The following is a 24,081-nucleotide window of genomic DNA, read 5'->3' as shown; positions in this document are numbered from 1 at the left end:
ACATGATGGCCGCTTAGCACCTGTATTGCAAATCACAATATCCAAAAAGAGAGAGAGTGAAAAAGAGAATGTGCCTGCCACAGAGGCAGGGGGAGGGCGGATGGGGTAGGGGGTGGCAGTAGGGATACAGGGAACATTGGGGGGGGGGGGAGAATGGGCACTGGTGGAGGGATGGGTGTGTGCTCCATCATTGCATGACTGAAACGTAATCATGAAAGTTTGTAAGTCTGTAACTACCCCACAGTGATTCATTAAAAAAGGTAAAGGCCCTCCCGTTGATCGTCGATTTGCTCGAGCGGGCCCAGTAACGTCTCCATTGGAGACTTTGTTGTTACTGTGTCTGGCATATCGAATACTCTCGGTAGCTTGCCGGACTCTCCGAGAGGGGCGGAGGAATCGAACTCGGGTCGGCCATGTTGGCCGCTTGTAAGGCGAACGCCCTACCCGCTGTGCTACCGCTCCAGCCCTGCGCCTGCACGTATGAGAGCTCATTTCCAATCTCATTAGCAGCCTCACTGTTATCACGAGGACAGCAGTGTGCCATTCTGGGGGCCTGTCCCCAAACCACCCGGGAGGTGCTGTGGCCAATACGGAACCTGAAATCCTGTTCGGATAGACGATTTTCTCCCCTGGAAATGCAACCTCACCATGAAGTTTAACATCCAAATAAGCACAGGTGGGGACCCAAGTAATGGTAGAACAGGAGGGCTTGCTCTGCATGTGGTTGACGCAGATTCGATCTCTAGACACCGCCCCCCTCCCAACACACACACACACACACACACACACACACACACACACACACACACACAGTCCCCCAAGCCCTACCAGGAATGATCAATCCCTGAGTGCAGAGCCAGGAGTCAGCCCTGAGCACTGCTGGGTGTGTCTCAAAAATCAAAATCAAAATAAAGCAGCACAGGACAAGTGATCAGGGCTAATCTGTCACTGTCACTGTCACTCCCGTTGTTCATCGATTTGCTCAAGCGGGCCCAGTAACGTTTCCATTGTGACACTTGTTACTGTGTTTGGCATATCGAATATGTAGCTTGCCGGGCTCTCTGAGAGGGGCGGAGGAATCGAACCTGGGTCAGCCAGGTCGGCCGCGTGCAAGGCATATGCCCTACCTGCTGTGCTATCGCTCCAGCCCATCAGGGCTAATAATAAACCAAAATATAAGTCCTGCCCTGGCATAAAGCCAAAGTGAAGGTGACTGTCCTCTCTCAGAACACTCACAGTCTCAGAGCGATGGTGCAGCTGGTCGGGTAATTTGCCTCGCACTCCGCCCACCGGGTACCACCCCTGGGACCACATCCAGCCCCTCCCAACCCACAGCACTGCTGGGAGTGATCCCTGAGCACAGAGCCAGGAGTCAGCCCTGAGCACGGCCAGGTATGCCCCCCTAATGGAACCAAAACCCAAAGAAAGAACGTCTCCTCATCTCTGATGCCTAGAGAGCACTTCCTGGTGGGCGGGGCGGGAGGGAGGTGAGATGGAGCCCGGAGCCCAGAGGAGAGGGGCCGGCCGGCCGTGCTGGTATTGATAAGGGGATGTGGTCACTGGGGGTGGGGGCGCAGGCAGGGCGGGTGCGAGGAGCCCCGGGAGAGAGGGACGGGTGGGCACGGGCACCCACCTGCCAGCTCCAGGGTGACGGAGCAGGCCTGCGTTCCGTGGCGGTTGCGGGCCGTGCAGGTGAGGGCCCCGAGGTCCCGGCGGCTCACACGGCAGATGCTGAGGCGGTACTGGTCATCGTCCGGCCGGCTGAGCTCGTACACACCAGCCCGCGCCTCCAGCAGGGCCCCTCGGCAGCTGAGTGACACAGGACAGGGAGGTTACCCGGGACCAGGGGCTGGGGTGCCCAGTCCGGGGGGTGTCCAGCGGGGCCCCACCTCCTCCAGATGATTTGGGCTTCCACGTGGTTAAAGGTGACCGTGACGCTGGCCGGCTGTCCCTCCACCACATACACGACGTCCGGCTTATCCAGCACCACGGGGGCCTCCTCCAGGGGTGGGCCTGGAGGTGGGTGGGGGGAGAGCACGGGCTCTGTGCTGGCCCCAGTGACAGCACCCCAATGACAGTATCCCAGTGAGAGCACCCCAATGAGAGCACTTCAGTGAGAGCACCCTAGTGAGAGCATCCCAATGAAAGCACCCCAGTAAGAGCACTCCAGTGAGAGCAATTCAATGAGAGCACCCCAGTGACAGCACTTCAGTGAGAGCACCCTAGTGAGCACCCCAATGAAAGCACCCCAGTGAGAGCACTCCAGTGAGAGCACTTCAGTGAGAGCACTCCAGTGAGAGCACTCCAATGAGAGCACCCAGTGAGAGCACCCCAATGAAAGCACCCCAGTAAGAGCACCCCAGTGAGAGCACTTCAGTGAGAGCACCCCAGTGAGAGCAACCCCAGTGTGAGCACCCCCCTCCTTTAACCTTCCCCAGTGCCCTCTGGGACTCCGTTTTTGACAGATGGAGAAGCTGAGGCTCGGGAAGGTCTAAGGATTCACCAAGGGCAGAGGGCAGCCCCTGGGCCTCAGCCTGGCCTGCTGGCGGCTGTCAGGAGCGCCAGGCCGGGGTCCTGCCCTCCCCACGGTGCTCCCATGCAGACCAGCCCCTTGGGCCCCCGTCCCAGGCCCCCCGCCCCCACCCCGCCTCAGCTCACCGTGCTCCAGCAGCTGCACCGGCTCGGAGGCAGGTGAGGGCTTGCTGCTGCTCTTGAGGGTGGTGCTGAGGACCCGGAAGACGTGCTGCACCCCCTTCCGCAGCCCCAGGGCCGCCCAGCCGGGCTCCCGCAGGCCAGCGGCCAGGACAGTCCACTGGTCTGAGCCCAGGACTTGGTGTTGCACGGTGTAGGTCAGCGTGTCGGGGTCTGCAGAGGGGCGGCCGCTAGAGGCAGGCAGGCCCGGGGGGGGGGTGATCCCCTCCCGCTCCACAAGCTCATCACGAGGCTCTGGGGCCCTGCCTCGGTTTCTCCCCTTCCCCCCCCCGCCCCCAGCAGCTCTGGCCGAAGGCTCAGGGCTGTGGTGGCGCAGGGCAGGGGCCAGTCACGGGCACGAAGGGCATTTCGCATGCACCCCGCTCCCGGCCACGACCCGAGGAGGGAAACAGAGGCAGAGGGGAAGGGGTGGGAGCACAAGGTGGGAGCACTGGCAGGCTCAGGAGAGAGATGAGGGGGTCTACATGCTGCTCCTGACCCTGGCAGGGAGGGCAGGGACCCCACTCCCGACCCTTCTCCCATGGGACCCCACCACTGACCCTTCTCTCATGGAACCCCACTCCTGACCCTTCTCCCATGGGACCCCACTCCTGACCCTTCTCTCACGGGACCCCACTTCTGACCCTTCTCCATGGGACCCCACTCCCAACCCTTCTCCACGGGACCCCATTCTTGACCCTTCTCCAGGGGACCCCACTCCTGACCCTTCTCCTGCGGACCCCCCACTCCTGACCCTTCTCAGGGACAGGGCTCACTCCAGACTCTGTGCTCAGGGATCACTCCTGGTGGGCTCAGGGGACCATATGGGATGCTGGGGACCAAATCCTGGCCAGCCATGTGCAGGGTAAGAGCCCTAACGCTGGACTATCACTCCACCCCCCCTGGGCCTCCACTCTGTGCCCACCCTGCCTGGGAATCACCCTGCCCACCTAATCTGGGTGCCCATCCTTCTCCCCCCCTGGATCCCTGGGCGCCCCTGTCCGAGTCTGCCGTGCCCGTGTCCACTGTCCCACATCGCCCCACCTACCAATGGCCACATCCATGCTCCGGGGCGGGTTCCAGGTGAGTGTGACCATCCTGCCTGTCACTGCCACCACCTGCGGGGCCCCATCGGGGGGTCCTGGGACCACATCTGAAAGCCACAGATTAAGCCACCTTTGGGTCCGATGACTCTGCAGGACCACCAACCCCCCGCCAGGGCAGAAAGCTGGGGATGGGGAAGGGAGGACACAGCCACCAGGAGTGAAGGTCGGGCCACAGGGCTCCCGAGAGCCCTTGGGAGGGAGCCCCAGCCAGCCACAGTCCTTACCTGTGACATAGAGATGGGCGTAGCAGGCGGCTTTGCCCAGCTTGTTGGCGATGACGCTCTTGTAGACGCCGGCGTGCTGCGGTCCCACGGCCGGGAACACCAGACGGTGGACATCCCTGTCTGGGGGTGGAGGGAGAGGGGGGACAATGACAGGGAGGCAGGGGCGAGGCTGGGGCGTGCCACCACCAGGAAAACCTGGGGAGGGGGGCTGGAGTGATAGCACAGTGGGTAGGGTGTTTGCCTTGCACGCAGCCCACCCGGGTTCGATTCCCAGCATCCCATATGGTCCCCCGAGGACTGCCAGGGATAATTCCTGAGTGCAGAGCCAGGAGTAACCCCTGGGCATCGCCGGGTGTGACCCAAAAAGCAAAAAAAAATTGGAGAGGGGACCTTTTGGGGGGGCTACCCCTGGTAGTGCTCAGGGCTTACTCCTGGCGGAGCTCGGGGGACACTCTATGGTGCTGGGAATTGAACCCAGGTTGGTCTCATACAGGCAAGTGTCCCACCCACTGTCTTACCACTCTGGAACCTTCTTTTTGAAAAATTAAAAAAATTGTTTCTTTTTTTTTTGCGGGGGGGGGCTGTTGAGCCACAGCGGCTGTTTTATTTCAGGCCTCACTCCTGACTCTGCACCCAGGAATCACTCCTGGCAGGCCCATTGGATGCCAGGGATCAAATCCAGGCCAGCCACGTGCAAGGTAAGTGCCCTACCTGTTGTAATTTTGCTCTAACCCTCCAGATTTTAAATGTTTCGGGTTGGGGGCCACACCTGAGGGTATTCAGGAGAGTCTCCTGCCCCCCACCCCGGCTCTGTGTTCAGGGACCACGCCTGGCAGTGCTCGGGGAACCACGTGTGGTGACGGTGTGAATCGGGGGTTCGGGGTCAGTGGCAGCTGCCATATGTGAACCCCTGCACTCCCTCTCTGTGCCCCGGGTCCAAGTTCTAACCAGGCTCACCCCAATCCCCTCTTCTCTCACCCCCCAGCATCACTGCCAGGCTCAGTTCGGTCCAGAGCCTATGAAAACGCCCTCGTCATTCAGGTGCTACCTGTCACCCGTGGCCCTGGGAAGCTCCAGGCCCTGCCACAGGCTGCATGGCCTCCCAAGCCCCAAGCTCTTTCTGGCCGTGTCCTCTGCTAAGCCTCTGTGTGCTGACCCCGCCGTCAGACCCTGCACAGGCCAGGCCCGAGCCATCTCCACACGTGCTCGCGACATTCTCCCCTGAAACATGCCCCCTTACTCAATCCCTCCAGCCTACAGGCTGCAGTTCTCCTGGGTACCAGCCCTGGGGACCCACCTCCTCAGCAGGGTCCTGGGGTCCCTACTGCACCCCCATCTCTGCCCATGAGCCTCTACATGCTGAGCCCACACATAACTGAGGATGCTCTTTATTCTGTGTGTGTGTGTGTGTTGGTTCTGTGTGTGTGTGGTGTGTTGGTTCTGTGTGTGTGTCTGTGTTGGTTCTGTGTGTGTGCTGGTTCTATGTGTGTTGGTTCTGTGTGTGTGGTGTGTTGGTTCTGTGTGTGTGTGTCTGTATTGGTTCTGTGTGTGTTGGTTCTCTATGTGTGTGTGTTGGGTGTGTATGTGTGTTGGTTCTGTGTGTGTGTTGGTTCTGTGTGTGTGTGTGGTATGTTGGTTCTGTGTGTGTGTCTGTGTTGGTTTTGTGTGTGTTGATTCTCTATGTGTGTGTGTTGGGTGTGTGTGTTGGTTCTGTGTGTGTGGTTTGTTGGTTCTGTGTGTGTGTCTGTATTGGTTCTGTGTGTGTTGGTTCTCTATGTGTGTGTGTTGGGTGTGTATGTGTGTTGGTTGTGTGTGTTGGTTGTGTGTGTGTGGTGTGTTGGTTCTCTGTGTGTTGGTTCTCTGTGTGTGGTGTGTTGGTTCTCTGTGTGTTGGTTCTCTGTGTGTGGTGTGTTGGTTCTGTGTGTGTCTGTGTTGGTTCTGTGTGTGTTGGTTCTCTATGTGTGTGTGTTGGGTGTGTGTGTGTTGGTTCTGTGTGTGTGTTGGTCCTGTGTATGTGGTGTATTGGTTCTGTGTGTGTGTTGGTTCTCTATGTCTGTGTGTTGGCTGTGTGTGTGTTGGTTCTGTGTGTGTGTGGTGTGTTGGTTGTGTTGGTTCTGTGTATGTTGGTTCTCTATGTGTGTGTGTGTTGGTTCTGTGTGTGTGTGTGTGTGTGTGTGTCTGTTGGTTCCTTAAAGATGGGGCTGGGTCTAAGCAATGGTATAGTGAGTAGGGAACTTGCTTTGCAGATGACGACCCAGTTTATCCCCAGTGCCAGGAATAACCCCTGAGCATTGCTGGATGTGGTTCCCTGCCTGTCTCCCTCCCCAAAACAAAACAAAACAAAACAAGACAAAACAAAACAAAACAAGACAAAACAAAACAGGGCTTCCTAGTCCTGCCAGGCCCGAGTCAGGCCCTGCACATCCAAGCAACAGCTCGCTGCTGCTGCAAATGACTGTCAGGATTCCGCCCTGTCTCACAATCTGAGAAAACTGCCAGGTGGACCTTGCCGGGGTCATGGATGTGTCCGAAGTCACCGGGCTGAGCAATGAGGGTGCAGGGGCCCGAGCTGGGGCCCCTCTGACTCCGCTGCCCTTTCCCTACTGCCGGTCCTGGAAGGACGGTACGCGGCCATCTCTGGTGGGGGCAGGAAGGAGAAGTGACCGGCTTTGTCCTCCCTCCCGTCACAGCCGGCCCCTCCTCTCCTGGTTATCTGCCCAGGACGCGCACCCCCTACTTTATCTCTGTTGAAGCTATTTATAGAGCAAGAGGAGCAGAGGCTGTTGCTGCGCCCAGAGACACAAGCAGGGCTGCAGGCGCAGGGCCGGGGGGCTGGGAGATGGGGGGAGACCGGAAGACCAAGACTGAGCAGAGAGCCGGGAGGCGTCCAGGGGTACATCTCAGGGAGAACGTGGGGACTGGAGTTCTCCTGGCTAGGAGCTGGATGCCAGACCGCATGGTTTCACCGCTCACTCAGCCTCAGTTTTCCCCTCTGTAAATGGGGACAGTAATGTTTGCCTCCCAGTGCTCGGTCTTACTGGGCCTTGAGCACAGAGGGCCAGACACGGGGGAAGCTTTTATTATTATTATTATTATTATTATTATTATTGTGGTGGTGGTGCTCAGGGCTTACTCCTGACTCTGCTCTCTGGAATCAGTCCAGGAGGGAATCGAGGGATCCTCTGGGGTGCTGAGAATTGAACCCAGGTTGGGCGTGTGGTGTGTTCCCCACTGTGCTATGGCTCCATCCCTGGGGAAGCTCGTAGAGGCCAGAGTGGGGCCCACTGAGCTGAGCGAGAACTCCCGGCGGGGCAAGGGTTGATTTGGTTCGATTTGGTTATGTGGGGAACCACACCCCAAAGTGCCCAGAATGACTCCCAGCTCAGTGCTCAGAGGCTGCTCTTGATGGTGCTTGGGGGAACCACATGGTGCCAGCGATGCAACCTGGGTCCCCACCTATGATCTAAGGGAGCTGAGGAAGGCCTGGTCCCAAATAGTTCCCTCTGGGCCCCCATCCTCGACCTCCAGATCCTTTATTTGGGGGGAGGACCACTCGTGGCAGTGCTTGGGAGACCATGGGGTGTCAGAGAACAAACTCATGGAGTCCTCGTGGCCTCCACAAGCATCCTGGCCCCAGCTCCTACTTTTTTGGGGTGGGTAAGGGGAAATTTGGTCACACCTGGCTGTTCTCAGGGCTTACTCCTGGTCCTGTGCTCAGAACTCACTCCTGGCAGTGCTCGGGGACCCAACGCAATGCTGGGGATCGAACCTGGGTCAGGGATGGAGTGTGGAAGACAAGCTCGGTCCTTGCCCTACCTTCTGTATTATCTCTCCACCCCCAGCTCCTACTTTCTTGTGTTTTATTTATTTATTTTTTCTCTTTTGATGTTGGGTCACACCCAGAGATGCTCAGGGGTTACTACTCCTGGCTCTGCACTGAGGAATTACTCCTGGCAGTGCCCGGGGGGTGGGGGCGGGGGGGAGAGGGACCGTATGGGATGCCAGGGATCGAATCCAAATCACCCATGTACAAGATAAACGCCCTCCTGCTGTACAATATCACTCCAGCCGCTTTTTGATTTAGTGACCCTGGACCAAGCACCTTTGGTGGCCTCAGGCTCTGGGAGGGAGGGTTTGAGCCCCCACTTTCTCAATCAGCATGTCAAAGGACAGTGAGGGGAGGACCACAGGGAGGTGACAAGATCAGCCATTGGCCGCCTGTAGCTGCCAGGCGAGGCCCAAGTGGAAACTGCCATCGCGCTCAGGGACAAGGAGCCACGGAGCACTTGCCCGTGGTCAGTAGCGACCATCCTGCCTCTACTAAGCAGGCTCTGGGTGGCGGCTGGGCAGAAGCGACCTGTAGGGGCCAGCAGGAGGAAGCCGCGCCCTGCAGAGTGGGGACAGAGGGGGCCCTGGTCCCCCGGGGTCACGTACACTGAGTCATACGTCGGTCTTCACTGCTCTGGATGCGGTGGCCGTTATGGAACCAGCTGATGGTGGGGTAGGGCAGGCCGGTCACCTGGCACTCCAGCATGGCCTCCCTGGCCAGGCCCACCTCGAGGTCCTGCAGGGGCCGCAGGAAGTCGGGCATGGACAGCCGCTCCAGCTCGCCCTGCTCGGGTTCCTCGGGGATGGACGGCATCTTCTCCAGCTTGGAGCTGTAGGAAGCAGCGCAGCTGTCCAGAGGCGCGGAGAGGGAGGGGTCCGGGCAGCCCCGGGAGCCGAGGCCACCACCACCACCATCCTCCGTGTCCCCCTGCGCCCGCAGGTACCTGGGGCCGGTGGCGGCGGTCCGCGGCTCTTCCACGTAGAGCTGCGCTGAGCAGTGCGCCTGGCCGTGGGTGTTGGTGGCGCTGACCGCGTACAGCCCCTCGTCGTCGCTGCCCACGTGGGCGATGTGCAGGGCGTGCAGACCCCCGTCCTGCTGGAGGCGGATGTTCTCACTCTCCTGCAAGGGCCGGCCTGCGGGGGTGGGGTGGGAGGGCAGGGATGCAGAGTGGACCATCACGCAGGCGCAGAGGCGCGCGGTTCCTCTGTCTCCTCGCCCCCCTCCCCCCCCACAACACAACCCCGCCCTTGGTAGGGGGGGAGCGGTCCCTACCGAAATGAGTCCAGGTGACGGAGGGGGGCGGGGTGCCGCTGATCTTGCAGTCCAGGCGCGCGGCGCGGCCCTCCAGCACCTCCACGTCCTCCAGCTGCCGGGTGAACAGTGGAGCCAGCGAGGGGCGCACGGTCAGCCGGGCACTGCAGGTCAGCTCATCTGCGGGGAGGGGGCAGGGGAGGGGGGGGGTCAGGACCGGGATATGGTGTGGAGTCCCGGCACACGTCAGACCACAGCGCCTGCCCAGTGCTCGGCAAGAAAAGGGAACCGAGAGGCTGGAGAGTACAGTGGGTAGGGTGCTTGCCTTGCACGGGGCTGACCCCGGTTCGATTCCCAGCATCCCATATGTTCCTCCCCACCCACCCCAGCACCTCCAGGAGGGACTCTTGAACACAGAGCCAGGAGTAACCCCGGAGCATCGCTGGGTAAGGCTCAAAAACCAACATTTTTTTTCTTTTTGGGTCACACCTGGCGATGCACAGGGGTTCCTCCTGGCTCTGCACTCAGGAATTACTCCTGGCGGTGCTCAGAGGAGCATATGGGATGCTGGGAATCGAACCCGGATCGGCCGTGTGCAAAGCAAACGCCCTACCTGCTGTGCTATTGCTCCAGCCCCCCCCCCAAAAAAAAACCCAAAATTTTTTATTTCTTTTTGACTTTTTGGGTCACACCTGGCAATGCTCAGGGGTCACTTCTGGCTCTGCACTCAGAAATCATTCCTGGTGGTGTTCAGGGGACCATATGGGATGCTGGGAATCGAACTCGGGTCGACCGTGTGTAAGGCAAACACCCTACCCGCTGTGCTATCACTCCAGCCCCCCAAAAAAAACCAAAATATTTTTTATTTTTTAAAATTTTTATTTATTTTTTGCTTTTTGGGTCACACCTGGCTCTGCATTCAGAAATCATTCCTGGCAGTGCTCAGGGAACCATATGGGATGCTGGGAATCAAACCCGGGTCAGCTGTTTGCAAGGCAGACACCCTCCCCACTGTACTATCGCTCCAGCCCCCCCCAAAATAACAAAATATTTGTTAAAAAGGAAAAGAAAAAGAAAAGAGGGGGGACTAGCCAGGAGTTGGAGGTTGGTAGAACCCAGAATAACAGGAGTGAGACAGAGGGCAAAACCCAAACATCACCAAGGGGCCCGGAGTCAGCGTGGGGTGAGGGCGTAGGCACTCATCATGCATACAGCCGAACCCAGTTTGATCCCCAGCACTGAACAGCATCCCCTGAGCACAGAGCCAGAAGTAATCCCTGAGCCCTAGAGGGTGTGATTCCCCCCAACAAACCAACAAAAAAAACCGAAGACCAGAAAGATACTATAGCCCAGTAAGGCACTTGTCTTGGACACGGTCAACCCCAGTTCCGTACCTGCCACCCCATATGGTCCCCTGAGCCCTGCCAGGACTGATCCCTGACCGCAGAGGCAGGAGTAAGCTCTGAGCACAGTCAGGTATGGCTCCAAAACAATTTCCAAGGGCTGGAGCGATAGTTCAATGCGTAGGGCGTTTGCCTTGCACGCGGCCAACCAGGGTTCGATCCCCAGCATCCCATAGGGTCCTCCAAGCACCGCCAGGAGTAATTCCTGAGCGCAGAGCCAGGAGTAACCCCTGAGCATCACTGGGTATGACTCAGAAAGGAAAAAAACCCAACAATTTCCCCAAAATCAATGAAACCAAAGCCAGGACCTTCTCAGGCATGTAGGGGATGGGGAGTGCAGGTAGCAGCCGGTCCCACCCTCTCCCCCCACCCTTCACTCACCCTACCCTCCACCCCAGCAAGGGAAGAAGGGACTGGAAGCCAGACCCTCCCCCACACCTTTCAGGGTTTCAGGGCTGCCTATGCTCCACCCCGCCCCCCAAACCAGACCAGACAGGTCCTCCACCAGACTGCACCCTCTCCCAGCGCACCTGGCCCTGCTTACAGAAGCACCTCCTGGACCCCCCGCCCCCGCGGGGGCCAGCATCTCAGCCTGGGGAGGCATTAACTCCCTTTCTCGGAGGATGGCCAGGGACAGGACAGGTCAGAGATGTCATTCATAATAACAATGGTGACATTTATTAGGTGCTGTGCTTCGTTCTTTCCAGCCATTATCCTACTAATCCTGTCAATCCCCTCCGAGGCCGGGGATCATCACGAGCCCCTTTTGTAACAGATGAATAGTCAGTCCCTGGCTCTGGCTCCGAGATAACGGAGACCCTTGAGGTGACTTCTCAGAGAGTCGCGGGATTGGCAGGGGGCAGGGCAAGAGAGCTAGAGCTGGGTCTGCCTGCATCCCTGCTAGAACAGTGCAGTCAAAACATGGCAGGGCGCCCCGCAACCTGCACCCCTGCTCTCCTCTGGCGAGTGGAACACCTCCCCCCTCGCCCCCTCCCCCCAATGTCCGGAGCGGTCCCCCCCCCCCCCCGTACGGCTCTCGGGCGCCCCCTGCAGGCCGGAGGCGGCGTTACCTTTGGCCGTGCTGAGCTTGCAGGTGTACACGCCGCTGTCGTCCTCGTGCACCGAGGTCAGCAGCAACTTGCACTTGCGGCCGTCGAAGTGCATCTTGCATTTGAGCAGCGCCGGCTGCAGCAGGCGGCCCCGGCACAGCCAGTCGACCTCCACGTCGGCGGGCCCCGCCACCAGGCACTCAAACAGCGCCATCTCCCCGGCCCCCACGTCCACATCCTGCAGGGGCGCCAGCACGGCCAGGGACCGGCTTTCTGGGTGCGCTGGGGGCGGGAGGGGAGGGGGAGGGCGGAAGTGGCCACGGGGAGAGGTGGGGTTGGGGTTGGGGTGGGGTGGGGTGGGGGGTGGGCACGCACGGAACAGAGACACACGGGGCAGGAAGACACACACACGCACACGGAGAGACAGACAGACAGACACAGAGAGAGAGATGCGTTTGGTTTCGCTGCAGGCGTTGGGGGGTGGGGTGGGGATGGGGGGGAGCCAGCCCGCCCACCCGGCCGGCCAGGATGGCAGGGAGCTCCCAGGCTGGGGACTGGTACCCCGAGTCGGGCCGGAGATTGTGTGTGCGTGGGGAGGAGGGTCTCCTAGAAGCTAAGGGGTACCAAGGGCAGGCAGGGCATCGGCGGCGGCGGCAAAGAAAACAACAGCGGAGCGGCTGGGTACAAATGGGCCTTTATTTGCGCTGAGAAACAGGACTTCCGGACCTCTGGCTTGCCTCCCCCAAGTCCCACATCCCGGAGGTCGCGCCCTCCTTCCCAGACGGGGTGCCCCTGGCCCGATAGGACAGTGAATGAGGGGTGGCCCCGAAGCGGCCCCATCTGCCCAGAGCCAGCTGGGCAGGGCGGGTCTCGGCACCAGCACAGGGCACCCCCGGGGCCTCTGGCTTTTGGTCTTGAGTGAGATACAAAGTGTTGGGCCACTCGGAACCGTTTCTGGAATGGTTGAACCTTTCCCCTCACCTGCCCCCCCCCTCGCGAACCCCCTCAACAAGCCCCTCTGGGTCCCGCCCTGGGTGGACGCCAGGGCCCCCGTCCTCAGGCCTCTGCCTCATCCCCAGGCATCCTTCCGGCTGTCACAGACACACAGACAGACAAACGGTGAGACAGACAGGGCCTGTAGCCGCGGTAGCACATGCGCTGACTCGGGTGCTCCCCTGCAGGGGGAGAAACTGGGGTGGGGTGGGGGCTGAGACCCCCTCCCTCACCACCTCTTCCTGACACTGTCTACACACTGGGGGGGCTCCTGGCCTGCCCGGCCCTATGTCCACGTGGCGGGGGTGGGGGAGTGGGGGGGTGGGGGGTGGAGGAAGGGCCCACAGGGGTGCGTGGACTAGCAGGGGTGGGTGGGGAGGGAGGCGGGGACAGGGTCCGGGCCAGCGGAGCCGGCAAGGTCTGTGGGCAGGAGGCAGTGAGACACAGCGAGGTCCGAGAGGTGCCTGAGACAGGGGCGCGGCTCGGAGGGCAGCGGGGGGGAGCGCAGGCGGCCCCCTGAGCTCACTCGCCTGTGTACAGACAAAAACCGCAGTCAGCAAGCGGCAGGTTAGCGCAGCGAACGCGCACACAGGCACAGGCACGCGCACGCACAGGCGCACAGGCACGCGCACGCAGCCCTAGCTCGGGGGTCCCCCCTGCGGGCACGCGCCGACAGGGCAGCGCCCCGCAAAGTCCGCTCCGGGGACGGGGCGGGGGCTGGCTGCCAACCTGGTCTCTAAGATTCCTCGGCGGTGGCATTAATGCACAGATCCCGGGTGCACCCCAAAACCTGGGAGGTCGGGGAAGGTGGGGGGCTTTGCAAAGAGGACGCAGCGCAGAGACGGGGGGGGGGTTGTTAGCACAGAGAGGCGGGGCGGGCCCCAACCTTGGAGGGGGACCTCGGAACCGGAGGAGGGCGGGGCTCGGGTGCCAGCCGGGGTGCGGTGGGGGGGGCGCTGCGGGGTCGAGGGCAGCGCTCAGAACTGGCCTCTGCCAAGGTCGGACCAGACTGGGGGCAGGAGTGGCTGAGGACAAGGTCCCTGCCCCTGAACGGCCCCCAGGGGGCGGAGGAGGGATGGAGACCACCAGCCCCGGGTGGGGTGGGGGCAGTCTGACCTGCCCGCGACCAGCCCCGCTGCCCGGAAGGCCGGTGCCCCCTCACTTTTCACAGCCCGGCCCATCCTAAAATCCCTATCATGCTCCACGCCCCGGTCACCCCAGGGTCCCTCCGAACGGGTCCAGCTCTCAGCTCTGCCACCCACTACTTTCCGCACAGCAATGGGGGGCGGGGAGGGTGGGCACGGAGCAGGGGGCGTTTGTGGGGGCGCCTGGGGCTAGGTGAGGAGAGGAGAGTCGGTGGCGGGCATCGGGGGCCCGGCTGGGCTCGGGTGGGCGGGGAGCGAGGCCCCAGCACCCCACCGGTGTGTGGCCGGGACCAGCGCGTTGTCCAACCTGTCCTCGGCCCATTTATTCCCCAATGCCAGCGTCTAGGTTCTGGGGCGCACAGCTTTCCCCCAAGGGCCCCTGGGGTGGGGCGGGTGGCACCCTGCGCGGAGGTGGCCGGCGCCAGGGGCGGGGGGGAGGGGTGTGGGGGTGTGGGTGGATGGGGAGCAGGCTGGCGAGGGGCGCGGGGAGGGGGGCGGGACTCACCTCGGACCTCCAGGCGGGCCTCGCACTGCCGCGCCCCGTACTCGTTGACCGCCTTGCAGGTGTAGAAGCCCGCGTCGCACGCGCTCGGCCGCCAGGATGCGCAGCCGGCACAGGCCACCCTCGGCCTCCTCGGCGAAGCGCCGCTGGTCGGGGCGCACGGGCTGGCGGTTCCTCAGCCTGCCGGGTGGGCAGCGACTCAGCTCTGGGCCGAGCCAGGCCAGGTCGCCTTCCTGGCGCCCCCGCCCTCAGGGTGGTGTCCCCAACCCGCGCTCTGCCATGGTTCCTGCAGACCTGGGCCCCTGCTGCGCCTTTTGGGGGAAGGTTATACCTGGCAGGCGATGGTCAGGGGCTACTTCCAAGGCTTTGGTGACCCTTGCAGTCCCAGGGACCAAACCCCAGGCTCCTGCACCATAATGCCTGCACTCCTGTTCACTTGGCTAGCCCTCTTGCCCTGATGAGCTCTGGATGCTTCTAGAATATCCTTCTGTCTTTTTACTGAGGTACAATGGGCAAGCAGCTCCCCTACTTCCTCCCCTTAAGGGGTACATTTATAACTTCCCAATGTTTTTATATATTTTGTTTGTTTGGGGGCTCACACCCAGCGGTGCTCAGGGGTGACTCCTGACTGCACTCAGGAAATCACTCCTGGCGGAGTTCAGGGGACTATATGGGATGCCCAGGATCGCACCAGGGGTCCTCTGAGTGTAAGGGAAACACTCTACCTGCTATAGTATCTCTCTGGTCCCAATTACCATGGTAAAAAAAAAAAAGGCCGACCCGGGTTTGATTCCTCCCGTCCCTCTCGGAGAGCCCAGCAAGCTACCGAGAGTATCCCGCCCGCACGGCAGAGCCTGGTAAACTCCCCTTGGTGTAGTTCGATATGCCAAAAGCAGTAACAAGTCTCACAATGGAGATGTTACTGGTGCTCGCTTGAGCAAATCAATGAACAGTGGACAGTGCTACAGGGCACTCAATAATCAATGAAGGGGCTGGAGCAATAGCACAGCGGGTGGGGCGTTTGCCTTGCATGCAGCCGACCCAGATTCGATTCCAGCATCCCATATATACCCCTGAGCACTCGCCAGGAGTAATTCCCTGAGGTGCATAAGCCAAGAGTAACCCCTGTGCATTGCCGGGTGTGACCCAAAAAGAAGAAAAATCAAACAAACCAACAATCAATGAAAAAACGGAAAGGAGGATGGAGAGATAAGTCAAGAGGTTAAGGTGCTGGTGTTGCATACGGCCAAGTCTGGTTCTATCCCGGACCTTGAGCACTACCAGGAGTGATCACCTGAGCACTGGTGGGTGTAACCCAACCCTCTCCCCCCCCAAAGAAAAGAGAACCCAAGACCAAAGAGATGGTTCGAGGGCTGTCACAGGCTGTATGCAGAAAGACTGGAGGGTCCCCCAGCTCTGCAAAAGCCCCCGGAACACCACTGGGTGTGGCCTCAAAACAGAAAACCCAAAACCAAAAATCAATTAAGACAGGCTGGAGCAACAGTACAGTGGAGAGGGCGCTTGCCTTGCACATGGCAGATCCCCAGCACCCCATATGGTCCCCTGAGCACCTCCAGGTGTGATTCCCGTGTGCAGAGCCAGGAGTAAACCCTGAGCATCACCAGGTGTGCACATGCCCCTCATCAAAAAAAAAAAAGGGGTAATGGGGCTGGGGTGAGAGCACAGCAGGTAGAGCGTTTGCCTTGCATGTGGCCGGCCCGGGTTTGATCCCTTGGTATCCCATATGGTTCCTGAGTGCTCAGGGGAATATATGGGATGCTGGGAATCGAATCTGGGTTGGCTGCATGTAAGGCAAACGCTCTATCCACTGGCTATTGTTCCAGCCCCTTCATTGATTACTGAGTGCGCAGTAGCACTGTCCTCCCATTGTTCATCGATTTGCTCGAGCGGGCACCAGTAACATCTCGAGTGCAGAGCCAGGAGTAACCCTTGAGCATGTCCAGGTGTGGCCCCTCCTCAGAAACAAAAAAGGGGGGTGATGGTGGGAGCGATAGCACAGCGTGTAGGGTGTTTGCCTTGCACGCAGCCGACCCGGGTTCGATTCTCAGCATCCCATATGGTGCCCCCGAGCACTGCCAGGAGTCATTCCTGAGTGCAGAACCAGGAGGAACCCCTGCATCAAAAGCTTCACAGGCATAGGAACCTGCAGAGTCTGAGCCCAGGCTGGGCACTGAGCAACGAGGGCAGCTGGGCACCCAAGTGAACAGATGGACACCACGAGCACAGGGCAGGGAGGGCCATGCAGGGGGGGCCCCTGGGATGGGTCGAGCCTGGGGGGGGGTCCTGCCCGTTGGCCCCCAGCAGCTACACAGGGCGGGGCTGGCGGACACTCACCAGGACACCACAGGCTTGGGTTCGCCCTGCACACGGATGCTCATCGTCACGTCCTGACCTTCTCTCACCGACTGGTCCATGAGAGAGACCTGAAGGTGGACCCGCACGTTCAGGGGAGATAGTCAGGGCCTGTTTGGGGCTTCGGGGGTGGGGGGCTGGGGCAGAGGACCCTCTTCCAGATCATTCTGAGGCTGGCTTGAGATAGGAAGGGTGGGAGTGGAGGGTGGGGGGATACGCGGCAAGCAATAGGCCTGACAGGACTCTGGGGGGAGTCCCGAGAATAGAGGGGGGTCGTGAAGGAACAGGGAGCCCGTGGGAGGCTGGGGGGCTGTGCTCGGGGCCCTGACCTTGAAGCTGGGAGGTGCCTTGGAGTTGGTGTCGGAGGGTCGGCGGTTCTGGCTGGAAGTGGGCTTCATGGCTGGACTCTGGGGCCAGGCCTCGCCAGGCTCCGGGAACTCCTCTGGGGGGCTCAGGTACTCCTCGTCAGAGGTGATGGGGCTGCTGAAGGGGGACGTGGACCCACCTGAGGAGAGACACAAGACAGACATGGCCGGCGTGTAGGGTGGCAGAGACAAGAGTGGAGAGAGAGAGAGAGAGAGAGAGAGAGAGAGAGAGAGAGAGAGAGAGAGAGAGAGAGAGAACGCAGCTGGGGCCAAGGACCTGATAAGGTCTGCAACATTGCACAGGCTGACCCCTATGTGACCTTGTCCCAGGGCTTTAGCATCCCCCCCATCAGTCCCTCATTCCTGGTTACCTCACCAACACACCCCACCCCTGCAGACCCTCCCCAATGAGGGAGACCCTGGGGAAGGGCCTGGGCAGTAGAGCGGAGAGTCCCAGGGCCTTGTGGGAGACTTGGAATTCCCCGGGAGCCGTGGTCACATTCCTGGCACGGGAGGGCAGCGCCAACGGTCGGATGGGGGGGCTCAGGAGTGGACCCCACCCAGGGCACGTGGGGGAGCACTGCCTGTGCAGAGGGCCCACCCCGGCCTGGGCCCTCCATCCCACTCCCCACTTCTCTGCTTCCCACTCCGAGACCCCTCCCGGCCTGGACTGAACCTGGACTCCCACCCCCACCCCGCCATGTCTCAGGGGGAGCAAGTCTGAGTTCTCACGCCCCCCCACCCACCCAGGAGGGCGGCTCAGGCTGGGGTGGGGGGGGGGACGGAGAGGGGGACTGGCCCTGCTGCTTCCGGGGAGGGGTGTCCCCCAGGCCGCGACGCCCTCCCGTGCCGCTGGCCGGGGGCCCAGCCTGACTGCGCTGGCCGCAGTCCGACTGCCAAATACAGACATGAATCTGCCCGGGCCCTGGCCCCTCCTCCTGCTCCAGCTCCCCCCCCTCCCCACCTCAAGCCCCTGAGGCCCGGACACCCCACCCCAGCCGGGACTGCACCCCAACTCACCCCCAGGCGTGGTACACGGCCCCCCCCGGCCGGCCCCGGCTTGCCCTATGCCACCCCTGCTGGCGCCCGCTTGGGCGCACTCACGGCTCCCACAGCTGACCCCGAGGCTGTGCCGCGGGCCTTGGGGGAGGGGACCGGTGGGGGGGGAGGGGGAGGGGGTGCAGGCCGGCGGGGGCGGGACCGTGCTGGGTGGCAGGCGGGCAGCTGGCCCGAAGGTGCTGGAGACCAGCAGGGCCCGCACGGAATGGGCGGGGCAGGGTGGCCGGTGCCTTTCACTGCCCTGGCTCAGCCCTGGTCACAATGCCAGGAGCTCCTGGGTCCCAGCAAGGGGGTGGCCTTGTCTCACCCCTACTGCGGAGTCTCCCGGGGAGGGCCTGGTGGCAGGTGCCCCCTAGACTCCTCCCCCACAAGGGGTCGGAAATGTACCCACCAGACCCCACTTGCCGCTTTCTCTGGGGTATGAGACCTGCCAGGCCCCCCAGACCCTTCCCGGCGACGCCTCCATCCTCCTGAGGGGACCCAGAGTCCCCCCTGCCTCCACCTCCACTCCTACCTCCCCCCTTCCCGGGCCTGCTCCCCACGTCCCTCCTACAGGCCCGCCCCAGAGCGGGAGTGTCCGTCCACTGGGGAAGGGACTGGGAGATGGAGTGGGGGCGGGGAGGCTGGCCCTCGGTCCCCCACCCCCTCCCCCAGAGCCACATTCCCCAGCTCTGACCTGTGTTTCCCCGCACTGCCCGTGCAGGGCGGGTGGGTGCCGGGTGCCGACAGGGGGGACCATCACTCATGTCGGGTGTCTGGACGCGGGGGCGGCAAGGACGCCCCGGGGGGGCACCTGCTGGGCCCAGGGTCACCGAGGGGGCTGAGGTCACAGGCAGGTGCCCCCCTGGGGCCAGGTGCCCCCCCCTCCCCACGGAGCCTGGGGACCTTTGGGGTCAGAATGGGCTCTTGGAGTAAAAGGGAATGCGTCTGCCACAGAGGCGGGGGGGGGGATGGGATAGGCTGGGGGGGGTGGGAGGGATACTGGGATCATCGGTGGTGGGGAATGGGCACTGGTGGAGGGATGGGTGCTCGATCATTGTATGACTGAAACGCAGGCACGGAAGTTTGTAAGTCTGTAACTGAACTCACGGTGATTCATTGAAAAATTTAAAAAAATAAATTTAAAAAAAGAATGGGCTCTTGGCCTGTGGGGGGGGGGATGGACGGAGGTGGGGGGGGTGCTGGCAAGGTTTGCAGGGAGCCATGGGGGCCCCCAGGTGGTGTCCAGGGCTACTGCACCTTGGGGACGATCAGAGAGACCAAGTCAGCCAAGCACCCCAAGCCCCTGAGAGGGGCAGGGGCGGGCGGGTGGGGACGGTTGGGGACAGTTGTCAGAGGGCCGGGCTGGGGCGACAGCACAGCAGGGAGGGTGTCTGCTTGGTCACCTTCCTTTGCGCTGGCCTGGGTTTCTCGCTGTGTTCAAGAGTAGCCAGCAAATGGTGGGTGCAGATGCCGCCCCCCAAGCCAGAGGCTGCCCTCCCGCCCCCACTGATTCTGCGCACGCCGTCAAATCTTTCCACACCACCCTCAGGTCATGACCCCCAGTACAGGGCTTTGGGGCACCTATAACCGCCGCCCCGCCAAGGGACAGCACAGCCACCTACAGGAACGGCACCAACCCAGCCTGCTCCCCTGACACTTCAGGTACCACCCCCGTCAGGACTGCAGGGAGGGGAGCTCAGAGAAGGAAGTTTGGGGCCCCCCACCCCCTCCCAGGAAGGTTTCTTCTTTAGACAGAAGAATCAGGTTCCCATAAATGGGGACACAGAGATAGTACAGGGGTTAAGGCGCTTGCCTGGCAAGGTTCAATCCCACATAGGGTCCCCCCAGGCCCACCAGGAGTGATCCCTGAGTGCAGAGCCAAGAGCACGTCTGGAGCCATCCCCAGATATGGCCCCAAACTGGAAACAAAGGGACAGAGGAAAGGAGAGAGGAAAGGAGAGAGGAAAGGAGGGAGGAAGGGAGGGGGAAGGAAAGAAGGAAGGAGGGGAAGGAAGGAAGGAGGGAGGGAGGGAGGCAAGGAAGGAAGGAAGGAAGGAAGGAAGGAAGGAAGGAAGGAAGGGGGAAGGAGGGAGGGAGGTAGGAAGGAGGGAGGGAAGGAGGGAAGGAAGGAAGGGGGAAAGGAAGGAAGGGGGAAGGAAAGAAGGAAGGAGGGAAGGGAGGGAGGGAAGGAAGGAGGGAGGGAGGGAAGGAAGGAAGGAAGGAAGGAAGGAAGGAAAGAAGGAAGGGAGGGGGAAGAAAAGAAGGAAGGAGGGAAGGAGGGAGGGAAGGAAGGAAGGGGAGAGGGAGGGAGGGAGGGAAGGAAGGAAGGAAGGGGGAAGGAACGAAGGAAGGAGGGAAGGAGGGAGGGAAGGAAGGAAGAAAGGAAGGAAGGAAGGAAGGAAGGAAGGAAGGAAGGAAATTGCAGTATAAAGACACACGCTGTGACTGTTCCCAGGACAGAGACAATCCTGGGAGGTGGCCTCAGCACGTCGCCTCACTCTGCCATTCAACTTCAAGACTCCAGAGTCAAACACCTGAGCCCTGAACCCCTGCTCCCCACTGCGGGTTCCTAACTCCAGCGCAGACCTCCAGTGTCTGTATGTATCAGAAATCATCTGGGGGGTGGGTGGGGGGCGCCTTAAACCACTGGGAGCTGGGCCCCACCGTGGCACTGGGGCTCAGTCGGTCTGGCCGGGCAGACACTGTGTATCTGACATTCCCTGAGGGGACAGCTCGCGATGTGGTCCCTACCGCCATCCCCTCCCCCGCTCGGCAGCACCCACTGGCCCATGAGGGCAGGTCGCGGGTCCCACCCAGCCTCCCTGCACCATCTCGGAGGCTCCTGGCTTCCTTGGCTGCCACCTCGCCCCTGGGTGCGCTCGGTCTCCGGGATGGATGCTGACGGCTCGAGCACGGTGGCATTCTTGGGCCGTGGGACGGCAGAGATGACAGGTCAGATACATGTGCCATGATGACAGCAAGGGGGACCATGGCGACCAGAGGGAAGGAGCCCAGGGCTGGGGAGAGCAGGGTGGGGGGGGTGACCGTCTCTGGGGGACGGGGTGGGAAGGAATCAAGGGCTTGGCTGAGCAGGACCTTGCATGTGGTTGGCCCGGGTTCGAGCCCTGACACCCCACATGGTCCCCCGAACCCCGGCAGGAGTGATCCCTGAGTGCAGAGCCAGGAGTCAGCACCGCTGGGTGTGACCCTCAAACCAAATCAAAACAAAAAAATATTTCAGTTGAGGGTCAGAAAGAATAGTATGGAGATTAAGGTATTTGGTTTGGTCCCTGGCAGCACGTGGTCTCCCAAAATTAGAGTGAGGAGCAGCCCTGGAGTCCCAACATCCTGGACCCCCCCCAAAATTGTTTATTGAAGCAGAAAACAAACTCCTGGCAGGGGACCTAGGCTTGGAGCTAACGGGCTGAGCGTGATTCTGCAGCAGGTTCTTCGGGGAAACGGAGGGATGTGAGGGGCAGGCAGGGGACGGCCACAGTTTGTGCCCACAACCCCGGCACAGGGAGCCAGCGGGGCCCGAGGGCTAACCAGCTAACCAGGGCACTAACCAGCTAACCCGGCACTAACCAGCTAACCGGGCAGGAGAGTTCGGGGGAACTTAGTCACTAACCGGGCAGGTGAGCTCACGGGCACTAACCAGCTAAACGGGCAGGTGAGATAACGGGAATTTAACCAGCTAACCAGTTAAGTGAGTTAATGGGCACTTAACCAGCTAATCAGGCAAGTGACCTAACAGACATTAACCAGCTAACCAGACAGGTGAGCGAATGAGCACTTAACCAGTTAACCAGGCAGGTGACAACTAGCCAGCCACAGGCTCTGTCTCTGTTGGTCCCCCAGAGGCCACCGAGTCCTTCCTCCTCCCACTCCTTCCTCTTTTTTCCTCCCTCCTTCCTTCTCTTCCTCCTTCCCTCCCTCCCTCCCTCCCTCCCTCCCTTCCTTCATCCTCTTCTCCCTCCTCCCTGACTTCCGTTGGGAAGCCCACCACAGGCAGAGCTTGGGGCCGCATGAAGGCAGCCCGGGGACCCATCTGTCCCTGCAAAGCACCTGCGCTTGGTTCTGAGCCACATGCTGGCCCTGAGAGGTGAATTCTCCAAACACCTCCTGGGACAGTGCTCCCCCACCTGCCACCCCAGGGAAGTCAGCGGGAAGGAGAGTGGGCAGCCCAGTGATTGGGGGTTCCTGGGCTTCCTGAGGTTCCATAAGCACCTCCCCTGGCGAGGGAAGGGTCATGCTGAGTCTATTTCCAGTGGGGCTGTAAACAAGCCAAGAGAGTCCCTGGCAGATACAGCACTGGGGGATCCCGGTTCGGATCGTCCCCACTCTCCTGACCAGCTGTCAGCGTCCCCACCTAGGCTGCAGCCGGCGGAGGGGGTCACGCAGAAGGTCCACCTGTCTGCGGGAGTGGGCGGTGGGCAAGTCTGGGGATGGCATTACGGTGGCACTGTGCTTTGTCCCTGTCCTCCGAACCCTCATGGTAGATGGGTTACAGGGTCCGGGAGAAGCAGGTGTCCCAAGCGGCCACTGATTCCACAAGGGGGGCGCCCGGGGCAGCCAGCATGGACCAGACCTAAGAAGAGAGGAGCCGGCCATGGGCGTCCTGGGCTGCCCTACCTCTTGCAGTGAAATGACTTCTTTCTGCCACGCGGTGTTGGTCCAGGAGCTCAGAGTAGCCACAGCCTCTGTCTCAGAGGTCCCTAACTGCATCATGGGCCCCTCAGAGGGTTCCCAGTTCTTCCTGGGTCAGCCCGATGGGTGGCAGGGCCCTCCCTCCTTTTCCATACAAGGAAGGCAGTGTCAGGGCCCAGAGTGATTATTCAGTGGGCGGGATGCTAGCCTTGCCCACAGCCCACCCCCGGCAACCCCGCGGGTCTCCCGCGCCCCGCGAGAAGTGAACCCTGAGTGCAGAGCCAGGAGTGAGGCCTGCGGACCGCCGGATGTGGCTCCAAATGCCCCTTCTCCCCGACACACACACACACACACACACACACACACACACACACACACACACGAAGCCAGCAGAGGCAGAGAGGAAGGCTTGCACTGGAAATTTCTACAAAACTGGGCTCAAGTACGGGAGCCCGGTCCTGAGGGACGGCTGAGTGTCCCAAGTTCCCCACCTCTGGCCAGACCCCACAGCGGGGGTGAAGCCCAGTGCGCCCAGCCTGGCCTGAAGAGAGCCAATGGATCACGGTTAGGGAGTCCAGAGGCGGGAGGGTCGGGGGAGGGCCCCAAGGGCTGCAGCAGGATGCCACACAGTACTCTGAGCACCCCTGGGAGAGCCCAAGCACCGAGCAGAGAACGGCCTCTGGGCACCTTCCAGGTGGCGCAAACCATCATGCCCCGCCCCAAAGAGAGTGAAAGCAAAGGGAGAAACCAACTCCCCCCCCCACCAAGTCTGACCCACCCTGGTGGGGCTCTGCTGTCTCAGCCACCCAGTCTCACGAGCCCACGAGCTCAGGGGCACAGTTTGCCTTAATCCCAGAGGCACAGGAGAGCGACAGTGAGGAGCATGCAGGCCACGGGGTTGGGGACATGGCACAAGGTGGAAAGCGCTTGCCTCACACGGGTACACTCTGTTTCAACCCCTGGCACTGCACAGGGTCCCTCCAAGCACCCTGACAAGTGACCCCTGAACACAGAGTCAGGAGTAAGCCCTGGGCACTGCTGGGTTGTGGCCAAGAACAGAACAAACAAACAGGAGAATTGAAGGGACCAGAGTGATAGCACAGCAGGGAGGGCGTTTGCCTTGCATGCAGCTGACCCGGGTTCGATCCCTGGCATCCCATATGGTCCCCCAAGCACCACCAGGAGTGATTTCCAAGTACAGAGCCAGGAGGAACCCCTGAGCATCTCTGGGTGGGACCCAAAAAAGCAAACAACAACAACAACAACAGCAACAATAACAAAGAATTGAGAGCCATAATACTGCGGGGAGGGCATTTGTCTTACACGCGACTGCGCTGGGTTCGATCCCCGGCATCCCATATGGTCCCCGAGCCCGCCAGGAGTAATTCCTGAGTGTGGAGTTAGGACTAACCCCTGAGCATTACAGGGTGCGGCCTCAGGACTTCTTGTCATGACCCCTCCT

At 61.1% G+C, this 24,081-nt stretch overlaps 1 protein-coding gene across 1 annotated transcript in view; it reads right to left on the bottom strand.

Annotated features, from left to right (window-relative positions):
• The window catches only part of SPEG (striated muscle enriched protein kinase), a 66,178-nt gene that overhangs the window by 27,128 nt on the left and 14,969 nt on the right, over positions 1-24,081 (bottom strand). Inside the window, 13 exon segments of the mRNA XM_056111690.1 lie at positions 1,634-1,809; positions 1,890-2,013; positions 2,659-2,865; positions 3,740-3,844; positions 4,022-4,141; positions 8,456-8,679; positions 8,794-8,983; positions 9,123-9,281; positions 11,575-11,835; positions 14,197-14,275; positions 14,277-14,373; positions 16,549-16,637; positions 16,896-17,071. Coding sequence (XP_055967665.1) covers positions 1,634-1,809; positions 1,890-2,013; positions 2,659-2,865; positions 3,740-3,844; positions 4,022-4,141; positions 8,456-8,679; positions 8,794-8,983; positions 9,123-9,281; positions 11,575-11,835; positions 14,197-14,275; positions 14,277-14,373; positions 16,549-16,637; positions 16,896-17,071 — 2,007 coding nt within the window.

The sequence above is a fragment of the Sorex fumeus genome, unplaced genomic scaffold, assembly GCF_029834395.1.
Source record: "Sorex fumeus unplaced genomic scaffold, SorFum_2.1 ptg000014l, whole genome shotgun sequence".
Taxonomy (NCBI): domain Eukaryota; kingdom Metazoa; phylum Chordata; class Mammalia; order Eulipotyphla; family Soricidae; genus Sorex; species Sorex fumeus.
The sequence above is the reverse complement of the archived record's forward strand: the minus strand, read 5'-3'. Positions and strand labels throughout refer to the sequence as shown.